General features: G+C 49.4%; 1 protein-coding gene across 4 annotated transcripts; it reads right to left on the bottom strand.

Moving 5' to 3' along the window:
- Positions 1-73: 73 nt before the first annotated feature.
- On the bottom strand, positions 74-27,738 carry ZNF114 (zinc finger protein 114). 4 transcript variants are annotated; one of them, XM_065534699.2, is made up of 6 exons: positions 27,662-27,738; positions 17,829-17,906; positions 15,629-15,766; positions 14,814-14,940; positions 9,969-11,093; positions 74-721 (listed from the first exon to the last, which is right to left on the bottom strand). In XM_065534699.2, the coding sequence occupies exons 2-5, from the start codon at positions 17,874-17,876 to the stop codon at positions 9,976-9,978; spliced, it is 1,431 nt and encodes a 476-aa protein (XP_065390771.1). In that variant the 5' UTR covers positions 17,877-17,906; positions 27,662-27,738; the 3' UTR covers positions 74-721; positions 9,969-9,975. The 4 variants fall into 4 exon arrangements, with proteins under 4 accessions (XP_065390771.1, XP_073880147.1, XP_065390770.1 ...); XM_074024046.1 differs by lacking the exon at positions 15,629-15,766; XM_065534698.1 differs by lacking the exon at positions 74-721 and having other exon boundaries at positions 9,237-11,093.

Here is a 27,738-nt window from a genome sequence, read left to right as displayed (position 1 = left end):
TCTACCTCCGGCCTGGGGGTCATCTGTGACCCTGTCCCGACTCCCTGCCATTCATTCATTCACTCACTCATTCAGCATTCTTATTTATTTATTGAGATGAAGTTTCCCTCTTGTTGCCCAGGCTGGAGTGCAGTGTCACGATCTCAGCTCACTGCAACCTCTGCCTCCCAGGTTCACGCCATTCTCCTGCCTCAGCCTCCCAAGTAGCTGGGATTACAGGTGCCCACCACCACGCCTGGCTAATTTTTGTATTTTTAGTAGAGATGGGGTTTCACCATGTTGGGCAGGCTGGTCTTGAACTCCTGACCTCAGGTGATCTGCCCACCTCAGCCTCCCAAAATGCTGGGATTACAGGCTTGAGCCACCACGCCGGGCCTATTCATCCATTTTTCTGAGACCTCTCCTGGAGCTGTGTTGGTCAGGGCAGTCACAGCTGCAGATTCTCCGTGGTCCTCAGGCAGCAGAGGTTTCTCTCCTTTGTGGGCCAGCCAAGCGCTGTCCTCCATATCACCCGTGTCCCCCAGGCCCATGGCACAGCCATCATCTGGAATGCTGCCAGTCCTTTGGCACAGGAAGAAGAGAGGATGGCACAGCAGGCAGTGACTTGCGAGGCTTGGACCTGATATGACACCTGTCTTCTTAGCTTACACTCAGCCAGAGTAGGTCCCCTGGTCACCCCGAACTTCACAGGGGCACCGGGAAGCGTAGTCTTTTCATGTGTCTGGAAGGAGAGAAAGGAAGGATTATTTATGGACAGCCCTAACTCCAGTCGCAGGGTCACAGAGAAAAAGCTGACCTTGACCCTTTCCTGCAGCGGGGGTGGGGGGGGGGGGTGGGGTGGGTGTAGGAGTGAGAGGGCTTAGAACGCCATGATAACTCTTTGCTGTAGTTGAGTCATGCCAAATTCCCTGTCAGCATTTAATCCGTTGGTGTCAAAGCTATATAAAAACTTAAAAAAAAATCAGGCTGGGCGTGGTGGCTCACGCCTGTAATCCCAGCACTTTGGGAGGCTGAGGTGGGTGGATCACTCGAGCCCAGGAGTTCAAGACCAGCCTGGTGAACATGTGAAACCCTGCCTCGACTGAAAATACAAAAATTAGCAGAGCATGGTGATGTGCACCTGTCTTCCAAACTACTCTGGAGGCTGAGGCATGAGAATTGCTTGAATCTGGGAAGCGGAGGTTGCAGTGAGCTGAGATCACAGTACTGCACTCCAGCCTGGGTAATAGAGTGAGACTGTCTCAAAAAAAAAAAAAAAAAAAGTTCAAATCCAAACAGATAATCCATCATCCGCCTTCCTAATCCAGGAATGTAGCACCCTGAGCCTCCCCTTAAAATGGCTTGATAATAGTACATCCTTTTTTGTGTGAGAATACAATGAATTTATACACACAGCCTTAGAACAGTGGCTGGGCGTGGTGGCTCACACCTGGAATCCCAGCACTTTGGGAGGCCGAGGTGGGCAGATCATCTGAGGTCGGGAGTTCGAGATCGGCCTGGCCAACATGGTGAAACCCTGTCTCTACTGAAAATATAAAAATTAGCCGGGTGTGGTGGCGCATGCCTGTAACCTCAACTACTTGGGAGGCTGAGGCAGGAGAATCACTTGAACCCGGGAGGCGGAGGTTGCAGGGAGCCAAGACCGTGATACTGCACTCCAGCCTGGGCGACAAGAATGAAACCCCATCTCAAAAAATAAATCAATAAGCCGGGCGCGGTGGCTCAAGCCTGTAATCCCAGCACTTTGGGAGGCCGAGACGGGCGGATCACGAGGTCAGGAGTTCGAGACCATCCTGGCTAACACGGTGAAACCCCGTCTCTACTAAAAAATACAAAAAACCAGCCGGGCGAGGTGGCGGGCGCCTGTAGTCCCAGCTACTCGGGAGGCTGAGGCAAGAGAATGGCGTGAACCCGGGAGGCGGAGCTTGCAGTGAGCTGAGATCTGGCCACTGCACTCCAGCCTGGGCAAGAGAGTGAGACTCTGCCTCAGGAAAAAAAAAAAAAAAAAAAAAATCAATAAATAAAAATAAATTGTCTTGATAATAGTACATACTGTTTTGTGTGAGAATAAAATGAACTGATACACAGCCTTAGAACAGTACCTGGCATGTAGTAAAAGCTCAGAAATATATGTGACTATTAGTAGAACAGTGATAAAGATGAAAGTGTAGTGTTTTCTATTTATTTATTTATTCATTCATTCATTCATTCATTTTTGAGTCTCACTCTGTCACCCAGGCTGGAGTGCAGTGGTGTAATCTCGGTTCACTGTAACCTCTGCCTCCCAGGTTCAAGCAATTCTCCTGCCTCAGCCTCCCAAGTAGCTGGGATTACAGGCACCTGCCACTATGCCTGGCTAATTTTTTTTTTTTTTTGTATTTAAGAGGGGATTTTACCATGTTGGCCAGGCTGGTCTCGAACCCCTGACCTCAAGTGATGCTCCCATGTCAGCCTCTCAAAGTGCTCAGAATACAGGCGTGAGCCACTGAGTCTGGCCTGTGTTCAGCAATATTTGAGCCAGTTTTCCTTACAGAAAGAGAAATACTTATTTTTGTGTGTTTTTTTTTTTTTTTTTTTTTTTTTTTTTTTTTTTTTTTTTGAGACGGAGTCTCGCTCTGTCGCCCAGGCTGGAGTGCAGTGGCCGGATCTCAGCTCACTGCAAGCTCCGCCTCCTGGGTTCACGCCATTCTCCTGCCTCAGCCTCCCCAGTAGCTGGGACTACAGGCGCCCGCCACCTCGCCCGGCTAGTTTTTTGTATTTTTTTAGTAGAGACGGGGTTTCACCGTGTTAGCCAGGATGGTCTCGATCTCCTGACCTCGTGATCCGCCCGTCTCGGCCTCCCAAAGTGCTGGGATTACAGGCTTGAGCCACCGCGCCCGGCCATTTTTGTGTTTTAAATAAAACTGGTGTAGGAAAGTTTAAAAAAAAAAAAGACTCGATTTCTCCGCTTACAGCTGCACAGGAGGGGACATCCACACAGCTTTCCTCGTTCATTTGATAAATATTTATTGAGCATGTACTGTGTGCCGTATATCGTACTAGGTTCTGGGGATGGGAGAGTAAAGGAGAAAGTTGAAAATGGCATTTCAGGAGGGAGGTGGAAAGGAGCTCCTCTGAGCCGTGGCTCCTGGCAGTGGAGCTGCTGTTCTTCCTCCCTGGGGGCCCAGGAAGTCTCATCTTGGTGTGGAGCTGAGTCCGTGACCACCAGCCCTAACTACCATTTCGGAGCGATTTCCTCCTCTTTCCTTCCAAAGACAGCAGAGCCAGCACAGCAGACCGAGGCTTCTGATTTGCTCCCCATGCAAAACGACGTCATAGACCACCATAGTTTGACCGACTCAGGCTAACCACAGCTGTCTGTCATCTCAAGGATCCTAGTCCTACACCGAGCAGGTTCACCTCCTCTACCTTCCCCTGGACCGGGGCTGGGCTCGCCACTTATAGATGGTCAACCCTGCAGCACCCAGCTCCGAATACATCGAAGGCCACTTTAGAGACGCCTGAGAATTCAACCTAGATTTTTTACTTTTTGTTTTTTTGAGACAGGGTCTTGCTCTGATGCCCAGGCTGGAGTGCAGTGGTGCAATCTCGGCTTGCTTCAGCCTCCACCTCCCAGGTTCAAGTGATTCTCATGCCTCAGCCTCCTGAGCAGCTGGGACTACAGGTGTGCGCCACCGCGCCCGGCTAATTTTTGTATTTTTCGTAGAGATGGAGGTTTCCCCATGTTGGCCAGGCTGGTCTGGAACTCCTGGCCTCAAGTGATCCTCCCGCCTTGGCCTCCCAAAGTGAAAAAGACATTTTAAAGTTTGACCTCTGGAATGCCTTTAATTTACGTGGTATAGTCTAAGAGAATAGCAGGTGAGTGCAGCTCAATCTTATCAGCAAAAGTGGAGGAAGGACTGAATTAAGTTGTACTCAATAGCAGTAAAATTAGGGATATTTAATCATTTTCCTCCTCCAGGAGTGAGGCAGAAATGGGCACTGCCACATCCAGGCTGTGTGGTCTTGGGCCAGTGTCTTCAGCACTCTGAGCTGTGACTCATCCTGAAACCAGAGCTGGCAGCGAATCCCAGACGCAGCTTTGTGTGGTGGGGAAGGCTCACTGGGAGGCAGTGTGGGTGTGAACCTGTTCTTCATCATAATCTCTGTCAAGTGAAAAAACATGGGGATAGTCTAGAACAGTGGAAACCCGTATCCCAGCTCCTTAGAGAGTTAGGAAACCATTTTAAGGGAAACTGACCAGCATTTAAAAATAGGAGTGAGCCAGGAAAGGTGGCTCACGCCTGTAATCGCAGCACCTTGGGGAGCCAAGGCGGGTGGATCACCTGAGGTCAGGAGTTCAAGACCAGACTGGCCAACATGATGAAACCCCATCTTTACTAAAAATACAAAAATTAGCTGGGCATGGTGGTGCATGACTGTAATCCCAGCTACTCAGGAGGCTGAGGCAGGGGGATCGCTTGAACCTTGGGGGAGAGAGGTTGCAGTGAGCCAAGATCATGCCTGGGTGACAGTGACACTCTTGTCTTAAAAAAAAAAAAAAAGTGGAATATAAAGCATTGTGTAATACAGGGTGGTATTTTTAAAACTTTTTTTTTTTTTTTTTTTAGACAGAGTCTCACCCTGTTACTCAGGCTGGAGTGCAGTGGCGTGATCTCAGCTCACTGTAACCTCTGACCCCCGGGTTAAAGCAATTCTCTGCCTCAGCCTCCTTAGTAGCTTGGATTACAGGTGCCCACCACCACACCCGGTTTTTTTGTTTTTTTGTATTTTTAGTAGAGATGGGGTTCACCATCTTGGCCAGGCTGGTCTGGAACTCCTGACCTCGTGATCCACCCGCCTCGGCCTCCCAAAGTGCTGGGATTACAGGCGTGAGCCACTGTGGCCGGCCTAAATTTTGTTTTTAATTGTACATATTTATGGGATGCGGTGTGATGTTTCGATACATATATAAATTATGTAGTGATCAAATCAAGGTTATTAGCAAATCCGTCATCCCAGACGCTTGTTATATCTTTGTGGTGAGAACATGCAAAATGTTCTAGCTATTTTGAAGTATACAATCCATTATTGTTGACTATAGAGGGTGGTATTCTTTTGTAACAGTGTGCTGATGCGACCGGGCGCGGTGGCTCATGCCCGCAATCTCAGCACTTCGGGAGACCCAGGCGGGCGGATCACTTGAGGCCGGGAATTCGAGACCAGCCTGGCTAACATGGTAAAGCCCCATCTCTACTAAAAATAAAAAATTAGACAGGCGCGGTGGCGGGCGCCTGTAATCTCAGCTACTCAGGAGGCTGAGGCAGGAGAATTGCTTGAATCCTGGAAGCTGAGGTTTCTGTGAGCCCAGATCGTGGCACTGCATTCCAACCCGGGCAACAGAGCAAGACCTTCTCTCAAAACAAAACAAAACAAAAAAAACCGCTGATGCAAAATGATTTCTTACTGGGCGTCAGAATTTTGGAAGCCACTGGTAGACAGTCCTTAGTTTCACACAATGATTTTCAGACAACTGCCTATTCGTCAATTCCAACCACCTCGCCCCACTGCCAAAATCGAACGTTTCTGGTCTCCCGGCGGCGCCGCCTTAGCAGGATCCGCCGCCAGGTGGCGCGCGCCCCCCGCCCGGAGTGGGTTTTGTCCCATCCCGGACTTAGATCTTCCAAGACAGTGATTTCCTTCTGTTCGGGTCTCTTCCCGAGAATCCGCTTTACTCGTACTAGAAGCTCTGACCTCGAATGCAGTTCCAGAAGCAGAACCCTGCAGGGGGTTTCAGGCGGCCAAGAAGGGAAGTGGCTCTCCTAAGACCGTCCTGGCTTCGGTCCACGGCGCTCATTAAATGCCTCCCACGCCAGACGAGGTCCCCGTCCCCGGAGCTGGCGTCCCAGGGGTAAGGACACACACGAACCCTCCTGCCCCCATTCGCGCCCCGTCAGTGCAGGGAGGCTCCGGCCTGGGGCTGAAGAGCCGAGTCTCTCGTGCCTGACAGCACGGGGTCGAGCCCCTCCCGGCCACCTGCTGGCTGTGGGATCTTGGGCATCGTGCTTGGCCTCGCTCTGCCTTGGTTTCCCCCACTGTAGTGATAGTGATAACAGCAGCCACTTCATAGGGTTGCAGGCGTTACATGAGTTAATAGATGCAAAGCGCTCAGAAGGGGGCCTGGCATATGTTTGCTAAACCGATTGTTGAAAATTCTCAATTTACATCTGTGAGAACTGAGGACCAGTTGGGGGTGGGGGTGGGGAACCCCCAAAGTCGGCTAAGTTCAGCCTCAGGGACTGGAGACGGGAGGGGTGTTCCCTCACCTACAGATAGTTTCCCGCCTCCTGCGCCGGCCCCCTCCACCCCCAGCTGAATCCAGGCATTCTGATTTCAGTCAAGGTCCTTCTCCTCCTGACAGCGCTCCCTGGGGGTGGGAGTGGACCCAGGCCCCTTGGCAAGGTCTGGGGCTGCCCTGGCGGAGCAGCCTCCCCTCCTCCTCTTTATTCCTTCCAGGATGGGGAGGGCCACGAGTCATCCAGATTCTATGATAAAGCGGCAGATTCCTGGGAAATGCAGGGAGCAGGGGTCCGGGAGAAAGGGCCAAGCTGGAGCCCGCTCAGTCACAGTGGGGGGTCCCCAACCTGCAGGCCCTCCCCAAACACTGAAAGCTGAACTTAGCAGTGCTGGGTCATGCAGAATGGGCGCCTAGGAGGACCTCTGCTCTTACCAGTGGCATTTCTCTTTTCTCTCTCCCGTTTTTTTTTTTTTTTTTTTTTTTTTTTGAGACAGAGTCTTGCTCTGTCGCCCAGACTGGAGTGCAGTGGTATGATCTCAACTCCCTGCAACCTCCCCCTCCTGGGCTCAAGTAATTCTCCTGCCTCAGCCTCCCGAGTACCTGGGACTACAGGTGCATGCCACCATGCCTGACTAATTTTTGTATTTTTAGTAGAGATGGGGTTTCACGTTGGCGAGGCTGGTCTTGAACTCCTGACCTCAAGTGATCCACCCGCCTCGGCCTCCCAAAGTGCTGGGATTACAGGCGTGAGCCACCGCGCCCAGCCAACAATGACTTTTGTAAAATGCTCATTGGGAGGGCTTTGCAAAATTGGTATCAGCAGCCGTGTTTATAATCTCTAAAGTGAGATACAGAACCAAGGTCTCTGGAATGAATATAACTAAGAAAGAATGAATGCCACCTGCACCCTACCTGCTTAGCCTTTCTTTTCTTGAAAGAAGGCACAAAGAAATATTCTATGCCATGCCATCATATGTAGCATAAACATCAGCAAAACTAGAAAACAGGGTATTTGGGGATTTCTGCATAGGTGCAAATGTAAAGATGAGGGAGGGGGGCGAATGATAACAAAATGAACCACAGTGGTTTCCTCTGGGGGCTGGAGATATCCTCTGTGAGGCACAGACATGAATTGCCTGGCGTTTAATGATGAGCTGTTTATGGGCTTGGATTGTGGGTATAAGGGTAATCACTTTATTAACTTTGAAACGTCGTGGTGTCAGGTGCCTGTAATCCCAGCTACTTAGGAGGCTGAGGTAGGAGGATCACTTGAACCTGGGAGGCAGAGGTTGCAGTGAGCTGAGATCGCACCACTGCACTCCTACCCAGGCAACAAGAGCAAAACTCCATCTTGAAAAAAAAAGATATATGTGTGTACATTTTCATACATTTTCAGGTAGTCATATTTCCCAACTTTTATTTATTTTTATTTGGTTTTTGAGGTGGAGTTTCACTCTTGTTGCCCAGGCTGGAGTACAATGGCACTACTTCAGCTCACTGCTCCCGGATTCAAGCAATTCTCCTGCCTCAGCCTCCTGAGTAGTTGGGATTATAGGCATGAGCCCACCATACCTAATTATATATTTTTAGTAGTGACAGGGTTTCTCTATGTTGGTCAGGCTGGTCTCGAACTCCTGACCTCAGGCGTTCTGCCCACTTTGGCCTCCCAAAGTGCCGGGGTTACAGGCATGAGCCAACATGCCTGGTCATTTCCCAACTTTTAAAAAATTAAAAAGAGGCCGGGCACAGTGGCTCACGCCTGTAATCCTGGCACTTTGGGAGGCCAAGGCAGGCAGGTCACTTGAGGTCAGGAGTTTGCGACCAGCCTGGCCAACATGGTGAAACCTCGTCTCTACCAAAAATACAAAAATTAGCTGGGTGTGGTGGTGGATGTCTGTAATCCCAGCTACTCGGGAGGCTGAGGCAGGAGAATCACTTGAGCCTGGGAGGCGGAGGTTGCAGTGAGCCGAGATTGCCCCACTGCTCACCAGCCTGGATGACAGAGCAAGACTCTGTCTCAAAATAAATACATAAATAAATAAAGTAAAAATAAAAAGAAGACATTAAACAGTGCTCATTGTGGAAAGTGAGTCTATGTGCCCTTAGTAAAGAAGATGAGAAGAATGGAGATGGCAGGGAAACTGACAGAATATGACACATCAGACTGACAAAGTCATAACAAGTACCCCAAGTTGGTACCAAAAAGACTACATACTCTGACCATAATGCAGTAGCACAGTGACCGATAAGACAAAAATGGTCTCATGGAGCATATGAATCCCAAGTCTAAACTGAATGAGGCTCAAAGAAGGCTTCACATTGAAAATGAGACCATGTGTATGTGAGTGAGTTGTAATGAACCTGCTATATATCAACATTTATGTGGCAGAGCTGGGAGGGTGCAAAGAGGGATATCCTTCATCTTGTAGCATTTTTTTTTTTTAGAACGGAAAAACTGGAAAATCATTAACATTTACAGTGTTTCAGTCCTACTGTGCACTCATTGTGCCTAAGTGAAGAGCTGGACCCGAAAGTTGCCTCGCCTCGCCTTTCGCCTTTCCTTTCCTTCCCCTTTCCTTCCCCTTCCTTTCCTTTTTTCTTCTTTTCTTCCCTCCCTCCCTCCCTCCCTCCGTTCCTTCCTTCCTTCCTTCCTTCCTTCCTTCCTATCTTCCTTCACTTTGTCACCCAGGCTGGAGTGCAGTGGTGCAAACACAGCTCACTGCTGCCTCGGGCTCCCAGGCTCAAACGATCCTCCTGCCTCAGCTCCCCAGGTAGCTGGGACTACAGGCATGTGCTACCACGCCTGGTTAATTTTTGCATTTTTTGTTGTTGTTGTAGTTGTTGAGATGGGGTTTCTCCATGTTGCCCAGGCTGGTCTCAAACTCCTGGACTCAAGCAATCCTCCCACCTTGGCCTCCCAAAGTGCTAGGATTACAGGTGTGAGTCACCACACCTGGCCTTGAAAGCTTTCTTATTTTTATTCCAATGGTAGCCTCCCTCCAGGATGTGGATTCACATATAACATGAGTGGTAACTGTTTAAAGAGGACTTTCCCACATTTTTTTTTTGAGATGGAGTCTCGCTCTGTCGCCCAGGTTGGAGTGCAGTGGTGCAATCTCGGCTCACTGCAAGCTCTGCCTCCCAGGTTCATGGCATTCTCCCGCCTCAGCCTTCAGAGTAGCTGGGACTACAGGCTCCCGCCACCATGCCTGGCTAATGTTTTGCATTTTTAGTAGAGACGGGGTTTCACCATATTAGTCAGGATGGTCTCAATCTCCTGACCTCATGATCCACCCGCCTTGGCCTCCCAAAGTGCTGGGATTACAGGTGAGCCACCACGCCCAGCAGGTCTTTCCTACATTTTTTACTTCGGTAAGGAGGCTCTGCAGTGTGAGTTCTTGTATGAACCATGAATTTGAGACCACGCTGAAGGTTTTGTCATGTTCCTTTTAGATTCACAGTTTCTCTCCAGGGTGAGAACAAATGTCTACTCAAGATGAATGAAGAGGAAAGGCTTTCCCTAGACTTTACCTTTGCAGGGTTGTTTTTTGTTTTTTTGTTTTTTCACATTTCTGTAAGATAGGAGAGTTCAGGGAAGATGTTCTCATGCATGCTAGCCCCTTGAGCTCCCTTCCAATATGTCCTCCTCCCATGTTCAGTACAGTTAGAAAATTAATGAAGATTTTCCCACCTTCCTTTCATTCACAGCGCTTCTCATCATTGTGGGTCTTCAGATGTTTTTTAAGTCCTGACGACTTTGTAAAGCCTTTTCCACATGTCTTACATTTATAGGGTTTCTCTCCAGTGTGGCTCCTTAGATGTGTGTATTTTGAGGACTCCCTGATGACTTTCCCACATTCTTCACATTCGTAGGGCTTCCTCCGCACGACGTGCTTTCTTAAATGCTTATGAAGGTGTAAGGAATATCTGAAGGCTTTTCCACATTTCCCACATTCGTACGGTTTCTCTCCAGTGTGAATTTTCATATGTCTCATAAGGAATGACTGATAAAAAAAGGCTCTCCCACATTCGGGACATTTGTGGCTTTTCTCTCCAGTGCAGTGACTCTTGTGTGAACCGGAATTTGGGGCGTTGGCAGAGGTTGCTCCAGTCTGACAGTCCTTCTTATTTGTCTCTGCGGTATACGACTGCATCTGCACGGCATGAACTGAGTTATTTCTGGAAGTGTTCTCGCCCTGAGTAAAATCATACATTTTCTCTCGAACACGAGTGTTGTGTGCCCTAAGGGATCCGTCTTCATGGAAAGCTTTTCCAAATGGATTCTGTTGGTGCCTGTTTGCTCCCGTATCAATTTCATCACGTATACGATGCACGGCGTTCTGACTGCCAGTCCATGTGCTTGATTTCAGCTCTGTTTTTCTCCCACACGGAGCCCACTGAATGTTCTGCCCCAAGACTTCATCGTGTCCGTTGTTTTCATGTGTTTTTTGACTATCGTTTAAGAAAGGATTATACTTGAAAATACTTGAGTCACATGTCAGGATACATTGTCTTGTGGAATCTCCCGGTGAAGGCACACGCCTGCAGGTAGGTTTAGAGCGGTTCCTCATTTCGTGATCTTCACAGACGCTAACAGAAGATTCATCTTTCTCAGGGGCAACTGCGGGTGGCTTCACATTATTCGCCCCCTGCCTGTGTGGTCCCTCTGTTTTGGGGCATCTCCAGTCTTCTCTCAATGTGGAGAGCTGGGAACTGATGCTCGTGAGACACACACTGTTGGCTTCAGGATATGTTCTTTTAGGAAGAATATCCGGCTGAGGGGCTGCATCTTTGGTTTCGCACGGAGTCGCCCAGTCTGAAATACAGTGGCACAAAAGTTAAATTCTTTGTTGAAAGTGAAGGTGGGTTAGAGATGATAACATAGGCAATGTCTGTGCGGATTTCTCTTTCTTTCCCCCTTCCTTCCTTCCTTCCTTCCTTTTCTTCCCTCCCTTCCTTTCTTTTTCCTTCCTCTGCTTCCTTTCTTCCTTCCCCTTCCTTCCTTCTTTTCTTCTTTCTTTTCCTTCCTTCCTTCCTCCTTCCTCTGCTTCCTTTCTTCCTTCCCCTTCCTTCCTTCCTTCCTGTCCTTACTTTTTTCTGTTCTTTCTTTCTTTCTTTCTTTCTTTTTCTTCCTTCCTTCTTTCTCCTTCCTTCCTTCCTTCCTTCCTTCCTTCCTTCCTTCCTTCCTTCCTTCCTTCCTTCCTTCCTTCCTCCCTCTCTCTCTCTCTGTCTGTCTCTCTCTCTCATTCTCTCTTTCTTTCTCTCTTTTCTTTCAACAGAGTCTTGCTGTGTGGCCCAGGCTGGAGTGCAGTGGCATGATCTTTGCTTATTACAACCTCTGCCTCCCAGGTTCAAGCAATTCTCTGGCCTCAGCTTCCCGAGTATCTGAGATTACAAGTGTGTGCCAGCATGCCTGGCTAGTTTTTGTATTTTCAGTTGAGATGGGGTTTCTCCATGTTGGCCAGGCTGGTCTTGAATTCCTGGCCTCATGTGATCCACCTGCCTCAGCCTCCCAAAGCGTTGGGATTACAGGCGTAAGCCAACGTGCCTGGCCTCTGTGTGGATTTCTTTCTAGATGTTCCCTCAACATATATGATAAAAATGTGAAGGGGAAGAAAGCAAGAGGAAGGAGGCAGAGAAAGACCTCAGGGATTCCGCAGTGTCAGGAATGTGAGGATGGTAAGGTCAGGGGTTCAACATGGAGAGCGTCATGTTACTGAGGAATGATTCTGCAGAGATCAAGGAAATGATCAGGAATTTTAAGTGGAAGAGAATTGTACAGAAAGTCCATGTGAAATTTTTATTTTTTTGAGATGAGGGTCTCACTAGGTTGCCCAGGCACTGGGTGCAGTGGCTATTCATAGGCTTAATCATAACACACTGCAGCCTTGAGCTCTTGGGGTCAAGTGATCCTCTTGCCTCAGTCTCCCGAGTAGCTGGCTCCATGTGCAATTTTTTTTTTTTTTTTTTTTTGAGACGGAGTCTCACTCTGCTGTCCAGGCTGGAGTGCAGTGGCCGGATCTCAGCTCACTGCAAGCTCTGCCTCCCGGGTTTACACCATTCTCCTGCCTCAGCCTCCCGAGTAGCTGGGACTACAGGCGCCCGCCACCTCGCCCAGCTAGTTTTTTGTATTTTTTAGTAGAGACGGGGTTTCACCGTGTTAGCCAGGATGGTCTCGATCTCCAGACCTCGTGATCCGCCCGTCTTGGCCTCCCAAAGTGCTGGGATTACAGGCTTGAGCCATCGCGCCCGGCCTCCATGTGCAATTTTAAGGAGAAAAGGAACAGGCCTTTCTCTGGGAAAAATGAATATATGAGAGGATGGATAAAAGTCAAAAAACATAAGCTCAGCCAGGCGCAGTGGCTCACGCCTGTAATCCCAGCACTTTGAGAGGCTGAGGTGGGTGGATCACCGGAGGTCAGGAGTTTGAGACCAGCCTGACCAACGTGGTGAAGCCTCATCTCTACTAAAAATACAAAAATGAGCCGGGCATTGTGGTGTATGCCTGTAATCCCAGCTACTTGGGAGGCTGAGGCAGGAGAATCACTTGAACCCAGGAGGCAGAGATTACAGTGAGCGGAGATTGCACCACTGTACTCCAGCCTGGGCAAGAGGGTACCTGTTTTTTTCTTTCTTTTTAAATCAAAAAAACTTTTTTAAGACAAAAAAGAACAGGGTTTTGCCATGTTGGCTGGGCTGGTCTCGACCTCCTGGCCTTAAGTAATCCTCCTCCTGCCTCAGCCTCCCAAAGTGCTAGGATTATAGGTGTGAACCACTGTGCCTGACCTATAGGTCTCCTTAGCTGCTCTGTAGATAACAACTTGAAAATTATAAAGCATTAAGTTTCCACTTTGAGATATTCCTTCAGGTCCTGCATTCTGATGAAATGACTATGCCAACTGGTCTGAGGAATGCCGTGAGAAACTGACGCACCAAAGAATGTACTTTCCTCATCCCGACAATTTCATCCCCCTTCCTCTGACCAATCAACATCTCCAATTCTCCAGTCCCTTGCCCTTCATGATCCCCTTGAAAATGAGAGCAGTGGCTCACGCCTGTAGTGCCAACATTTTGGGAGGCCAAGGTGGGCGGATCTCTTGAGGTCAGGAGTTCGAGACCAGCCTTGCCAACGTGATGAAACCCCATCTCTACTAAAAATACAAAAATTAGCCAGGTATGGTGGTGTGTGCCTGTAGTCCCAGCTACTCGGGAGGCTGAGGCAGGAGAATTGCTTGAACCCGGGAGGCAGAGGTTGCAGTGAGCGGAGATCGCACCATTGCACTCCAGCCTGGGCAACAAGAATGAAACACAGTCTCAAAAAACAAAAAAACAAGAACCCCAGAACCCCTCAGGGAAAAAAATGTGAGCGTCTCCTCCCATCTCCTCGGTCGGCACCAGATAATCATGAAACTTTCTCTGTTGCAAACCTTGCTGTCTCAGTGGCATGAGCCTGTTGCTCTGTTACCATGCTGCTGGCTTACAAACCTGTTGGTCCTGTAATGTTCACGTCTGCCTGGCACTGAGAGGCATGAATGCCTGGACAAAACTGCCCTGCACTGTTTTCAGACCACTTCTTGCTCCAAATGAGAGGGCAGACTGGGTTTGCCTAGTGGAGATCCCGTTCACTGCGCAAGCACGTGGTGTAAAGGAACTATGCCAAGACTTTCTGTGAAATGGACACAAGCTTTGGTTTGCTGGGGTTCCGAAGCTGACGATGTGTGAATAGAAGAGTAACAGTGGTCCCTCTACTTTTCTCATCAATGCACTAAAACTCTGCCAAAAGGGCTCAGAATGACCCTTTTCCTGTGTACCATGTTCACCTACATAAGGATCCCCCAAAGTCTGTTCGATCACCAAGAGAATAAAAATGTAATGCATTAGTTGGGCGTGGTAGAGCATGCCTGTAATCCCAGATACTCAGGAGGCTGAGGCAGGAGAATTGCTTGAGCCCAGGAGGCGGAGGTTGCAGTGAGTCGTGATGGTGCCACTTCACTCCAGCCTGGGTGACAGGGTGAGACCCCATCTTCATGAAAAGAAAAATAAAGGCTGGGTGTGGTGGCTCACGCCTGTAATCCCAGCACTTCGGGAGGTCAAGGTGGGAGGATCACTTGAGGTCAGGAGTTCAAGACCAGCCCAGCCAACGTGGTGAAATCTGCCTCTACTAAAAATACAAACAAAAATTAGCCAGGTGTGGTGGTGTGCACCTGTATTCCCAGCTACTAGAGAGGCTAAGGCAAGAGAATTGCATGAACCCAGGAGGCAGAAGTTGCAGTGAGCTGAGATGACGCCACTGCACTCCAGCCTGGGAGATAGAGTGAGACCCGGTCTCAAAAAACAAAATAAAATAAAATAAAATAAAATAATGCAACAAACTATTTCCAGTTTCATGGTGAACCCTACATCTACTACTTGGGGGACAACAGTTCTGTCTCTGGAATTTAACCCAGTTCCCATTTTCCAATGCACTTCCCAGAACACGGTTCCAAACTAGCACTGGTCCCATCACTGACTAAGTGCAGGAAGGGGGCCTCCTTACCTATGAATGCCAGGTTCCTAGAGTTCTCCAGCATCACATCTCTGTAGAGATTCCTCTGAGCTGGGTCCAGCAGGGTCCACTCCTCTTTGGTGAAGTTCACAGCCACGTCTGCGAAGGTCACTGAGTCCTAAAACAGCACACGCGGTTTGGCTCAGTGGGGTGTCCTGTTATCAGTTTGAACTGTGACCCCGTTCTCCACAAAAAAAGGTACATTGAGGTCTTAACCCTTGGTACCTGCAAAGGTGACCTGATTTGAGAACTGGAGTCTTTGCAGATGTCAATGAATTAAGATGAGGCTGTGGCCGGGCGCAGTGGCTCACACCTGTAATCCCAGCACTTTGGGAGGTTGAGGCGGGTGGATCACAAGGTCAGGAGTTCGAGACCAGCCTGGCCAACATGGTGAAACCCCATCTCTACTAAAAATACAAAAAATTAGCCGGGCATGGTGGCAGGTGCCTGTAGTCCCAGCTACTCGGGGTGCTGAGGCAGAGAACTGCTTGAACCCAGGAGGTGGAGGTTGCAGTGAGCCGAGATCACGCCACTACACTCCAGCCTGGGCTACAAAGTGAGACTCTGTCTCAAAAAAAAAAAAAAAAAAAAAAAAAAAAGGTGACGTTGTACTGGGGTTGGGTGGGCCCTAATCCAATGACTGGTGTCCTTATAAGAAGAGGAAATCTGGCCAGGTGCGGTGGCTTGCGCCTGTAATCCCAGCACTTTGGAAGGTAGAGGCAGGATGATTGCTTGAGGCTAGGAGTTCAAGTCCAGCCTGGGCAACAAAGTGATAACCCGTCTCTATAAAAAATAAAAACAATTACCCGTGAGTGTGGGTGGGCACCTGTAGTCCCAGCTACCCGGGAGGCTGAGGAGGGAGGATTGCCTGAGCCTGGGAGGTGGAGGTTGCAATGAGCTATGATCCTGCCACTGCAGTCCAGCCTGGGCAACAGAGCAAGACCCTGTCTCAAAACAAACAAACAAACAAAAAAAATATATATATAAAAGAAGGGGAAATGTGGACAGAGGTAGGGACACAGAGGGAAGAATGCCATTTGGTGAGGGAGGCAGAGACTGGAGTGATGGGTCCACAAGCCAGGGAATGCCAACGATGCCAGTGACTACCAGCAGCTAGGTAAGAACATGGAACAAATTCTTTCTTGGAGCCTCCAGAAGGAACCAACCCTGCCGCCATTTTGATCTTGGACTTCCAGCCTGCAGAACTGTGAGAAAATCAATGTCTGTTGCTTAAGCTACCCCATCTGTGATAGTTACGGCAGCCTGAAGACCCTAATGCAACGGGAAGAGCATACACTCGATTGGTAGAGACTGACGTCCGGTCGTATGACTCAGGTGCTCTTTCTTCTGAGATAGGGTCTTGAGCTGTCACACAGGCTGGAGTGCAGTGGTGCAAACGCAGCTCACGGCAGCCTCTAACTGCTGGGCTCAAGCGATCCTCCCACCTCAGCCTCCCAAGTGGCTGGGACAACCGGCACACACCATCGTTTTTGGCCCCGTCTCAGGAAAAAGAGTACCTGAGTCCCGCGACCGGACTTCAGTCTCCGCCAGTTGACCGGCTGTGTGTCTTTCTGATGCATTAGCCTGTTCAGGCTGTCATAACAAACGATCACAGAGGGGTGGCTTAAAAATCCTTAAACCCTGGCCAGGTGCGGTGGCTCATGTCTGTAATCCCAGCACTTTGGGAGGCCGAGGCGGGCGGATCACCTGAGGTCAGGAGTTCAAAACCAGCCTGGCCAACGTGGAGAAAGCCCATCTCAACTAAAAATACAAAAATTAGCCAGGCGTGATGGCAGGCGCCTGTAATCCCAGCTACTCAGGAGGCTAAGGCAGGAGAATCACTTGAACTTGGAAGGCGGAGGTTGCAGTGAGCCGAGATCACGCCATTGCACTCCAGCCTGGGCAACAAGAGAAACTCTGTCTCAAAAAAAAAAAAAAAAAAAAATTTGGAGTGGGGTAGGCCGGGCGCGGTGGCTCACACCTGTAATCCCAGCACTTTGGGAGGCTGAGGCGGGAGGATCACGAGGTTAGGAGGTCGAGACCATCCTGGCTAACACGGTGAAACCCCGTCTCTACTGAAAATACAAACAATTAGCTGGGCGTGGTGGTGGATGCCTGTAGTCCCCGCTACTCGGGAGGCTGAGGCAGGAGAATGGCATGAACCCAGGAGGCAGAGCTTGCAGTGAGCCGAGATGGCGCCACCCAACTCCAGCCTGGGCAACTGAGCAAGACTCCATCTCAAAAAAAAAAAAAAAAATTTGGAGTGGGGCACGGCTCAGTCCACTCCTTGTTATCTGCAGGTCACGACAGTCGCGGGGGATGCTGCCACCAGGAGAGCCCTGCCCGCTGCATTAATGCCTAGTGTCCCCTGCAAGACCCTGAGTTCCTTAAGACAAAGACACTTTCTTTTTATTTTACTTTATTATGATTTTTAGAGACAGAGTCTTACTCTGTGCCCCAGGCTGGAGTGCAGTGGAGTGATCAGTCCTCATTGTAGCCTCACCCTCCTGGGCTCAAGCGACTCTGTCACTTCAGCTTCTTAAGTAGCTGGGACTACAGCCATGCACCACCATGCCAGGCAAACTTTTTTTATATTTATAGAGACGGGGGTCTTGCTATGTTGCCCAGGTTGATATCAAACTCGTGGCCTCAAATGATCCTCCTGTCTCAGCCTCCCAAAGTCCTGGGATTACAGGTTTGAGCCACTGCCCCCCACCAAAGACACTTTCATCTCCTTTCTTAGCGTGCTTTGCAGCCGAACATGAAGCCCACAGGCAGCCAGGATGAAGCGTGGAAAGGACTGGTTAGTACTGGGGTGGGGGTGGTCCCATGAGAATCCCCAGGGCAGCGTCTCTCTCTAAGCAGAGGTGCAGAGACCTGGGACAGCACGGCTGGCGGTGGGCCCTGCCCGGCTGCACGCACTTTACCTAACTCCCAGCCACAGGCAGAGTCACATTCACTCGTGGGAACAACACCCTTCTGGGGGAGGGTGAGCTGCCAACTTACCTGGGACATTTTTGTCACCGACGCGACGGCCAGTCCTGGCTCCCCCATGTTTCCTTCAAGGAGGCAGGCGAGGTAGAGCTTGGGAGAAGAATGGAGCTGTGAGAATCCAGGCACCCTGCCTTCCCCACACTCCTGTGTGGACCCTGCCTGACATTAATCTCAGCATATAAATGCATGCGTGCACACACACCCCACACACACACACCCACACTCCCCAAACCCCCTCACACCCACCCCCACACACACACCCACACACCCACCCACCCACACACACCCACACACACCCACACTCCCCAAACCCCCTCACACCCACCCACCCACACACACCCACACACTCCCCAAACCCCCTCACACCCACCCACACCCACACCCACACCCACACACACACCCACACTCCCCAAACCCCACACCCACCCACCCACACACACCCACCCACACACCCACCCCCACACACACCCACCCACACCCACCCACACACCCACACTCCCCAAAACCCCTCACACCCACCCCCACACACACACCCACACACCCACACACACCCCCACACTCCCCAAGCCCCTCACACCCACCTACCCACACCCACCCACACACCCACCCACCCCCACACACACACCCCACATACCCACACACCCACACACACCCACACACACACCCACACTCCCCAAACTCCCTCACACCCACCCCACACACACCCCCACACACCCACATACACCCACACAACCACACACACACCCACACTCCCCAAGCCCCTCACACCCACCCACCCACACCCACCCACACACCCACCCACACACACCCACCCACACACCTATATTTTAATTTAATTTTTTAAAGACAGTCTTGTCCTGTTGCCCAGGCTGGAGTGCGGTAGTGCAATCACGGCTCACTACAACCTCAAACTTCTGAGCTCCAGTGATCCTCCTGCCTCAGCCTCCTGAGTAGCTGAAGGTAGAGGCATGCGCCCCCATGCCCCCTAATTTTTCATATTTATTTTCATAGAGATGGGGTCTCACTATGTTGTCTAGGCTGGTCTCAAATTCCTGGCCTCAAGCAGCAATTTTTTTTTTTTTAAATTGAGGTGAAATTTGCATATCATGAAGTTAACCATTTTAAGTGAACAATGCAGTGGCATTTAGTGCATTTGCAATGTTGTACAAATGTCACCTCTGCCTACTTCCAAATAATTTTCATCACCACAAAATAAAACCCCATCCCCCTTAGCAGTCACTTCCTATTCTCCCCTTCACTCAGCTCCTGGCAGCTGCTGATCTAATTGCATTTTTTTTTTTTTTTTTTGAGACAGTCTCGCTCTGTTGCCCAGGCTGGAGTGCAGTGGCACGATCTCAGCTCACTGCAGCCTCCGCCTCCCTGGTTCAAGCACTTCTCCTGCCTCAGCCTCCTGATTAGCTGCCATTACAGGCCCCTGCCATTACACCTGGCTAATTTTTTATACTTTTAGTAGAGATGAGATTTCACCATGTTGGCCAGGCTGGTCTCGAACTCCTGACCTCAAGTGATTTGCCCACCTCAGCCTCCCAAAGTGCTGGAATTAGGGGTGTGAGCACCACACCTGGCCCATAGCAGTATTCATTACAGTCCAAAGTAGAAACAACCAAATATTGATCAATGGATGAACAAAGAAAGCAAACGTGGTCTATCCGCACCATGGAATATTATCCAGCCATAAAATGGACTGAGGCACTGACACACACTGCAACACCGGTGAGCTCTGAAAACAGGATGCCGAGTGAACGAAGCCAGACACAGAAGACCACAGTGTATGACTCCATTGAAAACAAAATGTCCAGAATAGGCTAATCTATAGAGACAGAAAGTAGATCAGAGGTTGTCCAGGGCTGGGGGAGATGAGGGACTGGGAGGCGACCACTGAAGGATACAGGGCTGCTTTCGGGGGTGATGGAAATGTTCTAAATTTGCGGGACATACACGTCTGTGAATATACTAAAAACCATTGAATTGCACCCTTTAAGAAAGTGAATTGGGCCGGGTGCGGTGGCTCACGTCTGTAACCCAAGACTCCGGGAGGCCGAGGCAGGTGGATCACTTGAGGTCAGGAGTTTGAGACCATCCTGGCCAACATGGTGACACCCCATCTCTACTAAAAATACAAAAATTAGCTGGGCGTGGTGGCAGGTGCTTGTAATCCCAGCTACTTGGGAGGCTGAGGCAGGAGAATCAGTTGAACCTGGGAGGTGCAGGTTGCAGTGAGCTGAGATTGCACCACTGCACACCCCAGCCTGGGCGACAGAGCGAGACTCTGTCTCAAAAAAAAAAAAAAGTTTCAAATATAAGATGAAAAGTGTTCATGTTACTGGGAAGTCAGATTTTTAGTATAAGAGGAAAAAGTTTCAGGCTTCATATCATCATTAACACACACACACACACACACACACACACACACACACACACACAATGTCTCCCTGGTCAATCTATTCATAGAAAATGCTTAGTAGAATTAACAAGCAGGAAGCGATGAACACCCTTGGAGACATGGCTGGTCTGGGAACAGGAAATTTCCAGTGTGAGCCTTGCGGTGCCAGATGGCAGGGGAGCTGCTCGACACCGCGTTAGGAGGATGCACAGCGGCCGGAAAGGTCTCCCAGCGGCCCGATTTGAACTACAAAGTGAATCATTGCAATGGCTGGAAACACACTGAACACTAAAAATACCTGGGCACATAATGATACCCAGAAAGAGAAAGCCAGAGGGGGAAAAACCACAAGCCTTGGTTAATAAAGAGGAAAAATTAAGACTTTACTTTGCCTTTCCAATAAGAAAAGAAATGGAATAGCCTTACGGATGACAGAAAACTGTACAGAATTCCAGCTACATATTTATTTATTTATTTATTTTTGAGACAAGGTCTCATTCTGTCATCCAGGTTGGAGTGCAGTGGGGAGATCTTGGCTCACAGCAGCCTCCTGAGTTCAAGTGATTCTCCTGCCTCAACTTCCCAAGTAGCTGGGACTGCAAGCGCCTGCCACCACGCCCAGCTAATATATATACATATATATATTTAAAAAAATTTTTTTTTGAGACAGGGTCTCATTCTGTCACCCAGGCTGGAGTGCAGTGGCATGATCTCAGCTCACTGCAACTTCCACCTCCCGGGGTCAAGCAATTCTGCTGCCTCAGCCTCCTGAGTAGCTGAGATTACAGGCTCGGGCCACCATGCCCAGTTAATTTTTGTATTTCTAGTAGAGATGGGGTTTCACTATGTTGGTCAGGCTTATCTTAAACTCCTGACCTCAGATGATCCGCCTGCCTCGACCTCCCAAAGTGCTGGGATTACAAGCGTGAGCCACCGCGCCCGGCCCCAGCTACATGTTTAGATGGGACAATTGAATGTTTAAAAAAAATCACCGGCCGGGCGCGGTGGCTCACGCCTGTAATCCCAGCACTTTGGAAGGCCGAGGCGGGCGGATCACAAGGTCAGGAGATGGAGACCACGGTGAAACCCCGTCTCTACTAAAAATAGAAAAAAATTAGCCGGGCGCAGTGGCGGGCGCCTGTAGTCCCAGCTACTCGGGAGGCTGAGGCCGGAGAATGGCGGGAACCCGGGAGGCGGAGCTTGCAGTGAGCCGAGATTGCGCCACTGCACTCCAGCCTGGGCGACAGAGCGAGACTCCGTCTCAAAAAAAAAAAAAAAAAAAAAAAAAAAAAAAAAAAAAATCACCATTTTGGGCTGGGCTTGGTGGTTCACACCTGTAATCCCAGCATGTTGGGAGGCTGAGGAGGGAGGATCACTTAAGCTTAGGATTTTGATACCGCCCTGGGCAACATAGCAAGGCCCCGTCTCTACAAAAAAATTACAAATTAAGTGGGCACGCTGGCATGCGCCTCCAGTCTCAGCTACTCAGGAGGTTGGGGTGGGAAGATCATTTGAGCCCAGGAGGTTGATGCCGCAGTGAACTCTAATTGCATCGCTGCACTCCAGCTTGGGTGACAGAATGAGGTCCTATCTCAAAAAAAAAAAAAAAAAAAAAAAATCATCACTTTGCAACCCTAATAAAACAACTGATTCAGGAAATAAGACAACTTGGTGGGCACAGAAAGGGGAGGCAGTCCTTAGCAGGGTACGAAGGCGTCACTCAGGACTTGCTGGGTGTAAAGGGATGCAACTTTAAGAGGTAAGGCTCTGTGGGTGCGGTGGCTCAGGCCTGTAATCCCAGTACTTTGGGAGGCTGAGGTGGGCAGATCACCTGGGGTAGGGAGTTCGAGACCAGCCTGACCAACATGGAGAAACCTCGTCTCTACTAAAATACAAAATTAGCCGGGAGTGGTGGTGCACACCTGTAATCCCAGCTACTCGGGAGGCTGAGGCAGGACAATTGCTTGAACCCAGGAGACGGAGGTTGCAGTGAGCTGAGATCGCGCCATTGCACTCCAGCCTGGGCAACAAGAGCTAAAAAAATAAAATAAAGAGGTAAGAGGCTCTCTCACCTCCAGAAACTGCCCACCAATGTTAGCTTGACTTGTACAGGGACAAAGAGACATTATAGTTACACTGATGTGATGAACACACCACCTACGATGTATCTTCCATTTTTATTTTGTTTAAATTTTTCTTTGTTATTATATATTTTTCGAGACAAGGTCTCGCTCTGTCACCCAGGCTGGAGTGCAGTGGCACATCTCAGCTCACTGCAACCTCTGCCTCCTGGGTTCAAGGGATTCTTCTGCCTCAGCCTCCCGAGTAGCTGGGACTACAGGTGCCCACCACCAAGCCTGGCTATTTTTTTTTTTTTTTTTTTGTATTTATTTTTAGTAGAGACAGGGCTTTGCCATGTTGGCCAGGCTGGTCTCGAACTCCTGACCTCAGGCGATCCTCCTGTCTCAGCCTCTCAAAGTGCTGGGATTAGAGCCACTATACCCGACCTACCTAGGATGTTTCTGTCTCCCTCCCTTCCTCCCACCCTCCCTCCCTTCCTCCCTCCCTCCCTCCTTTCTTTCCTTCCTTCCTTCCTTCTTTCTTTTTCTTTCTTTCTCTTTCTTTCTTCCTTCCTTCCTCCCTTCCTTTCTTTCTTCCTTTCTCTTTCTTTCTTTCCTTCTTTCTCTCTCTCTCTGTCCTTCCTTCCCTCCCTCCCTCCCCCCTCCCCCCTTCCTTCCTTCCTTCCTTCCTTCCTTCCTTCCTTCCTTCCTTCCTTCCTTCCTTCCTTCCTTCCTTCCCTCTCTCTTTTTCTGTCTCTCTCTTTCTCTTCCTCTCTTTCTTTCTTTCTTCTTTCTTTTTTGGGACAGGTTCTCACTCTGCTGCCCTGGCTGGAGTGCAGTGGTGTGATCAGAGCTCACTGTAGCCTTGACCTCCCGGGGTCAAGCAATCCTCCCACCTTAGCCTTCCAAAGTGCTGGGATCACAGGCATGAGTCACCATGCCTGGCCAGGTCTAACTTTCAACAACACAAGGAACAACCACATAAATCCACAGGCGTGGACGTTCTGCTATTCTAACCACCCAGGGACTCCAGCTAGTTAATGTCATGAACAAAGGGAGGCGAGTTCAAGGGTGTGAGCCCTGAAAGAGAAACGCACACAATGTGTTTGCATCCTGCCTAAAGAAATCTAACTCTAGGCTGAGTGCGGTGGCTCATGCCTGTAATCCCAGCACTTTGAGAGGCTGAGGCGGGTGGATCACCTGAGGTCGGGAGTTGGAGACCAGCCTGGCCAACATGGAGAAACCCAGTCTCTACTAAAAATAGAAAAAATTAGCCGGGCGTGATGGCACATGCCTGTAATCCCAGCTACTCAGGAGGCTGAGGCAGGAGAATCACTTGAACCTGGGAGGCAGAGGTTTCGGTGAGCCAAGTTGGTGCCACTGCACTCCAGCCTGAGGCAACAAGAGCGAAACTCCATCTAAAAAAAAAACAAAACAACAACAAAAAAAACCCAAAATTGGTTTGTTTCTATTAAACAAAACCAAACCAAAACAAAAACAAACCCCCAAAACTATTCCTGCTCCAAATGTGACATCTGATGACCATTTAATGACTGGTCAACTCATATAGTGTGAGTCATTTGTTCATAAAATGTTAGAATGCCATAAAATCTAAGACTTACATGATATTTGAAAGAAACTTGATGGCAAGTTCCCTCAATTTGAGGACAAACCTAAACATTTACGTGACACTGTCAGCAATGAACTGTGGACTCAAAACTTTTCTAAACCATAAATAATTTAAAAATTCAATTAATCATATGAGAAAAAGCTGAATTTATATATATACACGCACACATAAATATATGTGCGTATATATTTATATATGTGTGTGTGTACGTATTTATATATATACACACATATAAAAATGTATATACATGTATATTGGCCAGGCACAGTGGCTTACGCCTGTAATCCCAGCACTTGGGGAGGCCGAGGCGGGCGGATCACCTGAGGTCAGGAGTTCGAGACCAGCCTGACCAACATGGAGAAACCCCGTCTTTACTAAAAATACAAAATTAGGTGGGTGTGGTGGTGCATGCCTGTAATCCCAGCTACTTAGGAGGCTGAGGCAGGAGAACTGCTTGAACCTGGGAGGCAGAGGTTGCAGTGAGCTGACATCGTGCCATTGAACTCCAGCCTGGGCGACAAGAGTGAAACTCCGTCTCAAAAAAAAAAAAATGTACATACACATACATATATAAATATATAAATATATGTGTGTGTATATATATAGATATATTTTTATATATTGTGGAGAATATATTCATATTCATATGCACACACACACACATATATGTATACATTCTCCACAGGACATTATCGAATAGGAGTACTCAAAGGGTATATGATCAAATAGAAGAAATACAGTATAGACATCTTCCAGGCAGCTCTAACCAACAATGTCAAATTTTCTTGATTTTGTGATGGTTTGGGTATTTCTTTTTTATTTCTCAAAAATTTCCAAAAAAAGTTGTGATTATTTGATTTCTTTCCTCAGTGTAAATATTCACTTTTATAAAAAAAAAAAAGAAATTATCAATCAACTCTTCTTTTGAGTATTTTATTATTATTGTTATTATTATTTTTTGAGACAGAGTTTTGCTCTGTTGCCTAGGCTGGAGTGCAGTGGCGTGATCTTGGCTCAATGCAGCCTCCGCCTCCTGGGTTCAAGCGGTTCTCCTACCTCAGCCTCCCAAGTAGCAAAAACTAGGTGGGCATGGTGGTGCACCCCTGTAATCCCAGCTACTGGGGAGGCTGAGGCAGAAGAATCGCTTGAACCCGGGAGGCGGAGCTTGCAGTGAGCTGAGATCCGGCCACTGCACTCTAGCCTGGGCGACAGAGCGAGACTCCGTCTCAAAAAAAAAAAAAAAAAAAAAGAAAAAGAAAGCAATTGCATGCTTGGGCAAACCAGGGATGACACTGCAACCTTCTCATTGTGAAATAATGTGAAATAACCTGCCCTGCCACGCATCAGGAGGAGGTATCAGACTCGATCAAGCCAGCAGCAGTCTAAAGGAAGTATTAATAACAAGCCCTGTCTGTCTTTGAGGTTATTACTTTTTCTTATTTTCTTGCTCCCTAAGAAACTTTGTTTTCTAAAATTCACAGCTTATCAAAAACTTTGCTTTTGACATCCTATTGGTAAACATGAAAAGCCCCACTGTTGCCTGGGGGATCCAAGTCACTTTGACACAGAAGCAAGCCTGTGCAACTCAGGGGCTGAGCTGTAGATAAGAGTTTTAAGACACAACATTCCACGTCTATCTTGACTTTATAGTTCCCAAGGAAACAATCAGACCTGATGATAACCCCATTACACGCATCTCAGCTCTAAGCCTACCTAAGAAGATAAAACAGTCTATTTCAATTCAGTCTCCCTGAATTCCATCCTTTCCCCAATACAATTGGAGCACCGGTTGTGTCCCTAGTAATCTCAGACACATCAGCTCAGGACAATAGTTAAAAAAAAAAAAAAAAAAAAAAAGGCCGGGCGCGGTGGCTCAAGCCTGTAATCCCAGCACTTTGGGAGGCCGAGACAGGCGGATCACGAGGTCGAGATGGAGACCATCCTGGCTAACATGGTGAAACCCCGTCTCCACTAAAAAATACAAAAAAAACTAGCCGGGCGAGGTGGCGGGCGCCTGTAGTCCTGGCTACTCGGGAGGCTGAGGCAGGAGAATGGTGTAAACCCGGGAGGTGGAGCTTGCAGTGAGCTGAGATCTGGCCACTGCACTCTAGCCTGGGTGACAGAGCGAGACTCTGTCTCAAAAAAAAAAAAGAAAAAAGAAAAAAAAAATGCATCTTGTTCCGACCATGGGGTTTGATCCTGACACCTTCACACCACTCTCCTTGCAGCTTGTCCTTTTTATACATTTCCTCTACTGAGGTCTCAGTTCCCATAAAAGAACATGCTTAGGCCGGGCGCGGTGGCTCAAGCCTGTAGTCCCAGCACTTTGGGAGGCCGAGACGGGCGTATCACAAGGTCAGGAGATCGAGACCATCCTGGCTAACATGGTGAAACCCCGTCTCTACTAAAAATACAAAAAATTAGCCGGGCGAGGTGGCGGGCGCCTGTAGTCCCAGCTACTAGGGAGGCTGAGGCAGGAGAATGGCGTAAACCCGGGAGGCGGAGCTTGCAGTGAGCTGAGATCCGGCCACTGCACTCCAGCCTGGGCGACAGAGGAGACTCCGTCTCAAAAAAAAAAAAAAAAAAAAAAAAAAAAAGAACATGCTCAGCACACCAAACTCAAACCCTCAAAGCTCTTTCTCTAGGAAACCAGTGCATCCTGCACGTCTGGCCCTGCCCAGACTCATCACAACAGGCTCCAATCCAATACTTTTTTTTTTGAGAGGGAGTCTTGCTCTGTCACCCAGGCTGCAGTGCAGTGGCATGATCTAGGCTCACTGCAACCTCCACCTCCCAGGTAGAAGCGATTCTCCTGCCTCAGCCTCCCAAGTAGCTGGGATTACAGGTGCTCAGCTCACTGCAACCTCCGCCTCCCGGGTTCAAGCGATTCTCCTGCCTCAGCCTCCCGAGTAACTGGGATTACAGGCGTGCGCCACCACGCCCAGCTAATTTTGGTATTTTTAGTAGATACGGGGTTTCACCATGTTGGCCAGGCTGGTCTTGAACTCCTGACCTCAGGTGATCCTCCCGCCTCCGCCCCACAAAATGCTGGGATTACAGGCGTGAGCCACCGCGCCCGGCCAGCTCCAATACTTTCATGGATGCAAAGAACACAACCCCTGCAACCGCTGCATGCGGGCATCTCTGCTGCCCAAGCCAGGGCACAGGGGCTTTCGCAAGGTTGCAACACCGCATGGGGAAAGCGTCCTTCTCCCTGGGCCAAGGTGAAGGGCGCGCTCGGGGGCTGAACACGTGGATCATTCGTGCCTTCCCCTTTCCTCCCGGAAGGGTAGAGACAATGAGGCTTTTGCAGACAGCAACTCCCAAGTCCCTGGGCCCCGGCCGGGTCCCGCCCTTAATACAGACACTCAGGCACACTTCCACTTCCACTAGCTCCGGCGTCTAGATGTCTCTGCGGGTGGCGCAGCCCAAAAGCGCGCGCAGCCCAGGAGCGTTTCGGAGCTGAACCAGGATGGGGATCAAACTGTTGAAATAAATCAACCTAACGAGTCTGCCAGGAAGGACCGACGACAGAGATTCGTCCTGCCCAGACATTTTGTACCCGCTTCTTGACCCCTTCCTCAAAATGGACGGAGTAAGGGACCAGGAGGAGAGAGGAGCCGAGCAGGCAGGGGATCCCAGCGCCCGCACTCCTGCCTGCCCCCGCCGCCCCCGGCCCGGGGACCCGATCGCCCCGACCCCAGAGTCTGACCCCCACGGCCAGTAGATTGACATTTCCTGTAGAACTTACTCCCCAGGCACTCCTGATCCAAGCAGGAAACCCCAGCCTTGGGTCCTCGCTGTCGCCTCAGCCCGCGCCACCGTTCC

Source organism: Macaca fascicularis, chromosome 19 (assembly GCF_037993035.2).
Source record: "Macaca fascicularis isolate 582-1 chromosome 19, T2T-MFA8v1.1".
Taxonomy (NCBI): Eukaryota; Metazoa; Chordata; class Mammalia; order Primates; family Cercopithecidae; genus Macaca; species Macaca fascicularis.
Note: the sequence above shows the minus strand (reverse complement) of the source record. Positions and strands in the feature narration are given on the sequence as shown.

Coding starts and splice junctions, on each gene's coding strand:
- ZNF114 (XM_065534699.2), bottom strand. CDS start 17,876: ATGGGGGAGCCAGGACTGGCCGTCGCGTCGGTGACAAAAATGTCCCAG. Junction 15,767..17,828: donor CGGTGACAAAAATGTCCCAG/GTAAGTTGGCAG, acceptor GTTTTGAGACAG/GGTCTTGCTCTGTTGCCCAG. Junction 14,941..15,628: donor GTGCCCACCCACACTCACGG/GTAATTGTTTTT, acceptor GTGCTGTTTTAG/GACTCAGTGACCTTCGCAGA.